General features: G+C 39.8%; 1 protein-coding gene across 1 annotated transcript; it reads left to right on the top strand.

The window, feature by feature from the left end:
• Positions 1 to 835: 835 nt before the first annotated feature.
• C13H1orf52 (chromosome 13 C1orf52 homolog) lies at positions 836 to 10313 on the top strand. The gene is made up of 3 exons (XM_006205933.4): positions 836 to 1147; positions 1780 to 1978; positions 7033 to 10313. The coding sequence occupies exons 1-3, from the start codon at positions 872 to 874 to the stop codon at positions 7104 to 7106; spliced, it is 549 nt and encodes a 182-aa protein (XP_006205995.1). The 5' UTR covers positions 836 to 871; the 3' UTR covers positions 7107 to 10313.
• The last annotated feature ends 319 nt before the right edge of the window (positions 10314 to 10632 follow it).

Consider the following 10632-nt stretch of genomic DNA (forward strand, 5'->3'; position numbering starts at 1 on the left):
TCATTTACTAAGGGAGGGAATACAAATGCAGGAACAAGTTACGTGGAAAGACAAGTTACTGACCCATAAGTAGGTGTTTGACACCCCAACCCGATGTCCATATGGAGAGTTTAAGAGCCCAGAGACTGCGGTTGGAGACCCCTATTTGAGTCACAAGCATTGAGACAGTTAATGCCCTGAAAAGGGGTTGTCTGACTTGCAAATTTGTGTAACACCATCTATAGATTGTTAGTAAGTATTGCTGAATGATGGTTTAGTATGTTGGGAAATACCCACGTTGAAGTGCCATACAGAGCAAAGCAGGCATGGAAGGAGGCTGACAATAAGCCAGGAGCCTTGGAGAGGTGGGATGCAGTCCAAGAGAAATTCCATCAAAGAGGCTGTTCAGAGTGCGGTGAAATGAGGCCAAGCAGGAAAGGATTCAGTCTGGGACTCGATGAGTCCACCTATAGAGGTCTTCCATAACAAATGAGGGAAGCACACCGAGAAATTTTTATTTTGAAGAGACGCAGCAGAGTTAGGAAGAAATCCTGGTCTCTCCAAGCAAGGTGGCAGTGAAAAAGCATTTCTAGCGCTTATGTGCCTTTAATAAATTCTTACTGAATGCTGAAAGTTTGGTTGGGACCACTGGCTCAGGACCTGTCTCTTCTCAGAGCTTCTCAGAAATGAGCAGTACAAGACCCTGCTTGGGGATGTGCGCGGCCCTGTCTGCAGCCTTAGCGCCTCAGCCTGGGAGCAGGAGCGCGACGCAGCCGCCAGGGGGCGCAGGCGCGGGGCCTGTCAGTCAAGCTTGGGCGGGGCCAACTGAGGGGCGGGCCCTGGGACGGCTTCCGGCTTCCGGCGGAGCCCTCGGTCGTCCCGCGCAGCCGTCATGGCAGCGGAGGAGAAGGACCCCCTGAGCTACTTCGCGGCTTACGGGAGCAGTAGCTCAGGCTCGTCTGACGAGGAGGATAACAGCGAGCCGGAGGAAACGAGTCGCGGGGCCCCAGATCCGGCGAAGTCGGCGGGCGGCTGTGGGAACAAGGCGGAGAAGCGGCTGCCTGGACCCGACGAGCTGTTCCGGAGCGTGACTCGCCCGGCCTTTCTCTACAATCCGCTCAACAAGCAGATAGACTGGGAGAGGCACGTCGTCAAGGCGCCGGAGGAGGTGAGGCCCCGCACCCCGTTTCCCGGTCGTGGTCCCGGCCTCCGCCCCCTTCTTCCTGAGCCCCTCCTGGGGACCGACTGTCCGGCCCCCCACACGCAGTCACCCTCTGCGGGATGCCGCACCGCCCTCTCCCACTCCAGCCCTGGGGAGCCCGGGCCCCCTTCCCCAGCCTGGTGGGTGTCAGACCGGACCCGCAGCCCCCGCCCCCTTGTGCGGAGACCCAACCTCCGCGCTCGGTGCCCCGACCCCGCGCGGCGAGGACTAACGGTGGTGACTCCCCCGCCCCCCCCGCTGCAGCTTCTCCCCGAGACCCCTTCCCTTTGACGCCGAAGTGCCTGCGGTGCTGCCTCCAAGACAGTGTCTACTGCAGCCTCCTGAAGGGGTCAGCCTTGGCGTAGTATCTCTGAGACTGGATTCTTCTTTGGTAACTAAAAGTTATTAGCTTTATTCATATAGGGAACCCTTTGGCTTTTCACGTAACAGTATTGTGATTTTGATGGAAAAATGTGCCTTTAAACCTTAAAAAAAAAAGCAGCCTGAACAATAAGCGAACGGCAGGGAGGTGCATGTGCCCATACCGATTACAGGAACCTCGGTTCGTCACAGTGCTTCTTAATGTGTTTGCTTAACAGCCTCCAAAGGAATTCAAAATATGGAAGTCAAACTATGTACCACCTCCGGAGACCTACTCTACTGAGAAGAAACCTCCCCCTCCAGAGCTGGATATGGCAATAAAATGGTCTAACATATATGAAGACAACGGAGATGATGCCCCACAGAATGCTAAGAAAGCTAGGCTTCTGCCAGAAGGGGAGGAGACGGTGGAATCAGGTAAGGAGAGTCAGACTCCAGTAGTAATACCTTTTGGTCCCTGTGATGAAAAAGAATGAGATATTTAATTAATGAAATTTAAATCTAGAGAGTTAGCAAACTGATAATGATGGTCTTTGGATCCTTTTTGCTGTGTTTATGAGAATGATCGTATATATTCAACTTTGAAGTGAAATCTTTGCTATCTCAGCTGGTAGAATACGTGACTTAGGGTGCTTCGTTGTTACAGCAGCATGAGTTCAGTCATGGATTCTTTGTCGTGACTGCAGTTGTGAAGTGCTGAAGGCTTCGTTTTACGTTAAAGCAGTTGTGCTTTAGCGCCAAAATTGATGTAACAAAATGAAGTTAACTGAGTATTACTACTTAGTAATTAAAAATGGTAACAAGATTTCTTCTGCCCGCCCAGATATATCAGACTTTTTCATATGAATGTGGCAAGAAAGAGGAGATAATTTCCTTAAAAAAAAAGTAATAATCAGAAAATGACTTAGTTGCCTTGCCTTAGTTCATAATATCGTAATTCCATCCTCTGCTTGGACTGTAACTCCGCTTCTGTGCTTTTACCCCTGCCCTATTCCATTTTACACACTGCAGCTAGTGTTCACTTGCTAAAATTCATTCCTGATTGTGTAACTCACTTGCTGAAAACCCTTTACTAGCAACATAGAATCAAAGCCTCCTGTGATAGGCTTTTTTCCCCACCCTCATTTGGAATGGCCCGCTTTCTAGCACTTTGAGATCTTAAATTCAAAACTGAATAGACCGTGCTGTTTTATTGTTCCATGCTTTTCAGTATATGTTGCACCTTACTCTGGAATGTTCTTCCCTCCCTCTTGAGCTAATGAGCTTATCCTTCAAAATCCAGCTATAAGAAAAAGACTAAGATATTACCTTCTTCTGGTTATCTGCTCCTCTGAACCATGTGTGTGCTAATGCTGTTGATTGTACTTAACCACCTTTCATGTGATCATTTGTTCCTGTCTTTTTTTTTTTTTTTTTTTTTTTTTTTTTTTACAAAAATGAGTTTCTTAAACAGCAGGGTCCAGGTGTAAGTATTCAGTGGATTATTATTGAATTGGATGAAATATTTTAGACTACCATTTTCTGAAAAAGTGTGTCATTCTTGTTAAACAAATTTCTGATTTTCCCATAATCCAGCTGCTACTTACTTAGCTTCTTTTGCAACAATGAAGAGTTTTGTTTGTTTCAGAAGAAAGGGTAACAAACTAGTAGAAGTTCCAGTTTTGATTCTACCTGGCTTTTCCATTTCTTTCACTGACTTCCTAGTGTGGATTAGAAGTCACTGATGAAGGCACATCTTCAGTAAATGGCATCTTTTTTGGAGATGCCAAATGAAGTGGACATTTAAAATACCTCATATTGTGAGGTATTTTATATAATTAATAAAAAACTTTTGCATAAATTACCATCAAGTCTTAAAACACCTTGCGAAACCGGATAGGGAAATGTGGAAGTGAGAGCTTATGTGATTTGTCCAAGGTCACAAGGCTAGAAAATGCCAAGCTCTAAGATAGAACCTTCACACAAATTTCCTAATTTGTTACTCTTAGAACCCTAGTGCACAAGTGGTACATGATTCGTTATTACTACTTTATAGACAGGAAGACAATCTCAGATTAAAAAATTTGCCCAAATTCACACAGCTAGGAAGAGGCAGAATAGGGATGCAAATTCAGGTCTTTAACTGGAAATGATGCCTTATTAAACTGGACTTTAGTCTCTTGACAGTTTCCAGCTTGAGAAATAGCTGTTTTGTAGGAAGAATGGCAGTTAGGCCGCTCGAGTTGATGTTCGGTCTTGGGTGTCAGTGCCACAGGCTGGTGCTCTCCTGTCTTTGCTCTTATACAGAAAAGCGAGGGTTATATACCAGCACAAACAAGTGGAAAGAATTACCTTTTTTTCCAGTTTGCCTGCTGAGTTCAGATAGAAGGAAATATGTGGCAAATAATGCTGCTGTTCCCACAGTTAATTTCTGACCTTTTGCTCATGTGACGGTCCTCCATTAGAAAGTGGATGTTGGCAATATCAAAAAACAAAGGACCCCAGCACTCAGCCAGCTTAAAGCTGTATCATGAGATTAAAAGATAACACTGAAATCTTCAATTTTGACTTTAATGTTGGTTATTGAATATAATATTTTCTTTTTGTAATAAATGCCTTCTCTTTTAGAAGTGATTTTTGCCATTTCAAATTCCCGTACCATTTTTTTAACCTCTATTTTTTTATTCACAAAATATCTTGTATTAGAAACTCCACACTCTTAAATTATCTGATTTTTAGATTATCAAATTACTTTGTTTCCACTTTTCCTTCTCATTCTCTGCCCTTCATCCTTTTTTTGCCAGTTAACTTCTTCCAGATAAAAGAAGGTGGGAAAGATTCAAATGGCTATAAAAATGTAGATCAGTAAGGCTTAGATATTTATTGTAGCTTAATTAACATATAATAATCTTGAAAGCCTGGTTAAAGTAGCTAATGCTTTTTTATTTAAAGAATTTACAGGGGGAGGGTATAGCTCAGTGGTAGAATGCACGCCTAGCATGCATGAGGTCCTGGGTTCAATTCCCAGTACCTCTACTAAATAAATAAACCTAATTACTTCCCTCCATTAAAGAAGTTTTTTTAATTAAAAAAAATAATTTAGAAAGTTAGTTTTTGTTAATAATTTAAACTTGTTTACCTACCTCAAGTGACATGAATTTCATAATAGAAAAATTATTTCATTACTAGTGCATCTGTAATATATGGCATAAAGTAGAAACTTGGTAGTTGATGAACGTTTCAGGGTTTTTTTTTTTTAAAGGCAGTGCCGTATTATATCACTAGATGGCATTAGCTCTGTTAAGTTACTGATAGCAAGTTATTTTAATAAGCTCAGTAGTTTGAGTTTGCTGTATTCAGTAGGATAGTAAGTGGCAGATTAAAAGCAGAAGTGTCTCAGGACTGTCTTTTTAATATATGTTAACAGTGCATTTTCTAGTAGAGTTAGCAAGTAATTTCAGTTTTTAATATTACTACTGAAAATAATCTCAAAAGTCAAGCAAAATGTTGATTAAACTCTAATTCAAAAGCAAAGACCTTGGCTTGTTTAAATTGTGTGCTAAATCAGTTGGCTTTTAGAGCAAGTATTTTTGTGTATACATGATAAACTACTGATTAAAACTTTGGTTTGTAAATTCCTGGGATGATTTGTTGATCTGAATTGTATTTTCTCTTACTGCCTACATAAATCTATCGTGCTCTATGAAATACAAGAATAAGATCACCATGCTGTGTTTGAAGATGCATCACCTGCTGTTGGTACTTATTATTGTCCAGATCAACAAAGGAAATAAATTCCGAGTATGGTATAGTTAGCAGAAGGGAACTGAAGGCTTAAGATTTTAAGTATATTTTTCCCATAGTGAGTTTGTGATTTGAAAACAAAACAAATGAACAAACCAAAAACAGACTCATGGATGCAGAGAACAAACTGGCGGTTGCCAGAGAGAAAGGAGGTGGGGGACAGGCAAAATTGGTGAAGAGGATTAAGAGGTACAAAATTCCAGCTGTAAAGTAAGTAAGTCCCAGGGATGTAATATACAGCATAGAGAATATAGTCAATAATATTGTAATAACGCTGTAGGTCACAGACTTATTATGGCTATCATTTCATAATGTATAAAAATATTGAACCACTGTTTTATACACCTGAAACTAACATTGGGTGTCAATTATAATCCAATTAAAAAAAAGAATAGTGACAGAGCTCCCCAGTCTCTCAGAAAAATATTGAGAAATGACATGTAAAAATGACTGTAAAGCCCTTTTGTAAATGTGAAGTGTTCAGTAATAATAGTAAAATTGGCATTGCTTGTTCGCTTGACTGTTAATAATACAATGGAAGTTGAAATGCAAAAAAAAAAAGGTTTATGCTCTGATACCAGTGGGTTCCCAGGTTTTTTTTAATATGAAGTCCCCTTTCAACATCAGAATATTTTATAAGCTACTACATGATAGTTACTGAACTTCAAGTATCTGTTGAGAAAATAGTCAAAAGTACAATGAATTCAGTAATGTACTTAAAATTAATTTGTATTTTATAAACCATAACATTTTCTACATGTTTTTTATTCCATCTATATGGAGTTCTTAAAATAATGCCACGCATTTGTTCATGGTAGGGAAATTAGCATCTGGTCTGTGCTACCCTGTATTTTATTGAAACATAGTTGGATTGTTTTAATTGAATAAAAGGGCCCACTGTTTTAGGTTTGACAATATTTTTACTTATTAATGGGAAAATTTCTGTGGCTACAGATACTAATAACATTTTGGAAAAGTGTAAAGGACATGGTTTTAATTTGAGATACCCTCTCCACATCCACCTCCCCCAATCCTCCATAATATGAAGGGGATAAGATGTCTATCTGTCTGTTGCCTTCGGAGTATTCTGACCCTCCTAGGAATGGGGGAGAAAGTAGAACTACCTGCATAGGACAAACCTGAAAATGCAGTTTCAGTGAAACATCTGCCTGTGAGTGCTTTCTGACTTCAAAATGTAAGGGCTGGGGTGGGAGGGTGAGATACGGAGGGGAGCTGTTTGTGGCGGGGGAGAGCAGATTGGCAGGGAAAGACCAGCTGGTAGCCCCTTAGATGATGCCATGGCTAAATTGATGTTTTTTGGTAAAAATAGAATATGCCCCATTCTTAAAGTGTAGATTATCTATTTAAATATCTACAATGTGTACTGTAGAACATTTGGGAATAGCTTTATCAGAACAAATCTGATCTTCTCATTTTAAGCTGCCTTAATATTATAGCACTAAAGGATCACTTTGTGAATTTTGTATAACACTACAATTGAAAAAATTCCTTATTTTTACTTGCAATTTAAAATCAAAGTTCTAAAAGATAATTTTTGTCTTTTGTTGGGAACCTTTGAATGAAACATTAATTGAGAATGATGATTTTGGTATATAGAGTCAATGAAATTTTAATGCTTAACATTTTTTTAAAATTACTGATTGAAACTCTTCCTTTCCTGTTTAAAGATGATGAAAAAGACGAGCATGCTTCTAAAAAGCGCAAAGTAGAACCAGGAGAGCCAACAAAGAAGAAAAAGTAGAAAACAAATGGCAAGAAGTTTTGGACTGTGAAACTTGTTGAAATGGTTTTTCTCCGCAGATTAAGTTGATATTGTAAATTATCATGAGACAACATCTCCATGAAAGTACATGTTAATTAACTAATGAGTGTTGCTGCAGCAACTTTCCACTGTAGAATTCATTTTTTATTTAAAACTTACGTGTATTTAAAACTTAAATAGTGACTTTTGATTGTGAAATTGACAACACTTGGAAGCATTCTTGCTATCACAGAATTGGTGACATGCTTTGAGAGTTTGTCCCATGTTGACATGCCATTGTTCTATGAACCTTTTATAAAGGAATATATTTTTAAAGTTAAATATATTGTAATGTACTGTGAACTTGTAGGATGCTTTTCAACAGTGTTTGTACAGTGTAAATAGATCATGAAATAAAAGTACCAATATTACTATTACTGCATAACATTAACATTTGAATGTTTGTGACAAATACCCTCTTTGCCGTGTGACATTCTAATAGTACATATCACCATTTAGGAAGTGCCTCCTGTGTTCCAGGTGCTTTGTGCGTATGTTCTCTCTGATGCTCAGCCAAATAAGGCAGATGTTGTTAGCCTCATTTTATAATAGAGATTAATTTATCCAAGGTTACACAGCTACTGAGCAATGGATTTGGTGTTTATTAACTCAGGACACTTGAGCTACAAAAATATCACACTAAACCACCTATCTGCCCATCGGAATTTAGTCATCTTCTAGGAACTCCAGTTGCCATCTCTTCCAGGTCCTCTTCTGTGGTACCAGTGGAGAGCGCCTCCCCGATTGTATTACTGCACTTATCAGATATGCCTTGTGTTCTGATTATTCATTAATTTCCCTCTTAAATAGTAAGCTTACCAAAGATAAGGGTCTTCAATGAAGAGTTGCCAGGTGTAGCAAATAAAAATGTGAGACCCCTAGTTAACATTTGGATTTTAGATAAACAACAAATGTTTTAGTATGTGCAGTATTTGGGACATACTTCTACTAAAAATTTGTTTATCGTACATATCATAGGTAGTGGCATCAACTGGTAAAGCCTGAGTCCAGTGTGACAGACAAATGGAATTACGCAGTTGTGATTCTCCCATTTCCTGGAGAAACCTATATCTGGATGCATGTAGTGGCGGAACACATTACTCAGAAGTTACTGAAATATTACAAGATTAAAAAAACTAACATGAACACAAACCTCAATTAAAAAAAAAAAAAGCCCAGCAAGCCACTGTCTGAAAATCTTTTTAACCCCTTGTTACTACCCATTGGTTCAACTCCTAATTTATATCAATCAGTTTCTGACAAAAAAAACTCACTATGTCAGTCCCTAGTGGTGCTTTGCACCTCCTTTCTGGAAGTAACAGAATGGGGGAGGGAGGAGCCACGGCTTCTTGGAGGGAGGGGATGTTCCGATACAGACAGGTCAGGTAGTGACTACACTTGTGAGAGTACGAAGCAGCCGTGGGAGGTGCGCGCTCATGCTAGTGCAGGTCAGGCCAGCTTTGAGTCAGGAGGGGGAACAGAATTCAGGAAGGAGGTTGAATTTTGAGGGCAGTCTGACTTGGCCGTTTGTAACTTGGGTTTCTTTTTAAAATACGGCCACATAACAGAAGGGGAAATGAACTTGCTAATGGGTTGCTGTTGCTTCACCTTCTGCAGAAATATCCCTGGCCGGAAAATGGATTTCCATGTCATTCTCTACATCCATCACCACATTAGAAAATGGATTTTTTTTCCCCTTCAGAGATGTCTTGGGGACGTATTTTAAGTGGTACTATAGGTAAGGAGCTGTTTGGTTCAGCTAGTGAAAACCCAGTGGAGAATCTTATAAAAATCTATGTTGATAAGGAAAATCGTCTAGCCAAGTTGCTTCCTTTTTAGAGAATCAAGTCATTTGATAATTTGTTTCCTCATCTTTAAGAAAAGGAACTTAAATCACAGCAGGCATGAAGGATTTTCTTTTGTGCAAGGGTAAAATCTGAGAAAGGAACTAAGCATTTGTGGGCCATATTTTAAAATTCAAAATATTAATAGCTTATAGAGTTTTATAGAAAACTTTAACTGGAATCAAAGAACATGACTGAGAAAATGTATGCTGCTTTTTAGCCATTAAAATACTAACATTATTTCGACTTCTAATCTTAACCCTTAATGCTGTGTAGTGCTTTTGAGTTAACAAAGTTCAATCATAAGTAGTATTTTATTTGCCAGAAACCAAAGTGGGTAGGTTTCATCATTTTCAAATTAAAGAATGGAAAATACACCCATGAGATGCAGCAATACACTCACGATGGGCTGAGTTAGCTTCAGAGTCAGGCTAGACTGCATCCCATTCCATGCCGAACTGACAGAGTGCCCGCTGGACGCAAGGCATTATGATGACAACAGAGGTCTCATCTTCATTTTGGCAAAATCACATTGGTAGTCGTGGGGGGGGGGTGGATATGTCGGGTACAAATCGAGTCAGAAAGACTGGTTGCTGTTGTCCAAATAAATGTCTGTGTGAATTAAGGCATTGGAGAAGAGACACGGATTTGGAAACTGATAGTGTTTAGTTGAATATAATGGCTGAGTGAGTTTTCCTTTTATTACGAACTGTATACTTTTAATTAATACATGAATGTCGCAGTGCAGGTTTAGACATGACCTGTGTTACAATTCCGATAGATACAAAGCCCTAGCTATTTGCAAATGTAATTATTTTTATAAGTATCTGAATGAACTCAGCAACTTTGGACTTAACTAACTTTAAAATGTATCATTGGTGGTATTTGGGATTTTAGAGTTTTGTATCCATGATGAATTGCTTTCATCCCTCCATTATCTCTTAGTACAGAAGTTACAGACATTCCTACATAAAGGTGTTACACACCCAGCAAATGTTTTGGACTTTGTGTTAAATTCTAAAGTTTTCTTCACTTCCTTCCACATACTCTCCCAATGTGAGGCACTGCGTTTGTATTTTAATGCAAGAGAGAGAGAGCAAGAGACCTTGTATGTACAGTCTGCAGAGGGGGAATTTTGCCTCTGTTGTTTGTTGACTAGAACAGAGCACAGCACATAGTGGGCACTCAATATAATTGCTAAGTGTTGATGGTAAGCTGAATTCCTCACCCTCGGCTTAAGGGTGATTTCTAAAGGCTTGTGTTTTCAGTTATATGGACCAATAAATCTTGAGAATTTAAACCAGTTTGAGTTTAAGTTTTGTGTCATTTTCAATCAAAAACGTCCTAATTGATGTGAAACTCTTTGTACTCCTTTGGTTTCTTCCAGGGCCCCACACTCTCCTGGTTCTCTTCTCTGTTTCTTCTCTCTGGCTCCTCTTCCACCCACCTTCAAATGCCAGTGTCCCCTACGTTTTTCTCATTCTCTACACTGGCTCTTGACGATGTCAGTCAAATTCATGGCTACTGCAATCAGTAACACTCTGATGGTTCTCCACACACCGTATGCTCACCAGAATGCTCTTGTAAAGCCCCGGACTTGTGCCTCCAGTTGCACATTCCTG

This window comes from Vicugna pacos, chromosome 13 (genome assembly GCF_048564905.1).
Source record: "Vicugna pacos chromosome 13, VicPac4, whole genome shotgun sequence".
Lineage (NCBI taxonomy): Eukaryota > Metazoa > Chordata > Mammalia > Artiodactyla > Camelidae > Vicugna > Vicugna pacos.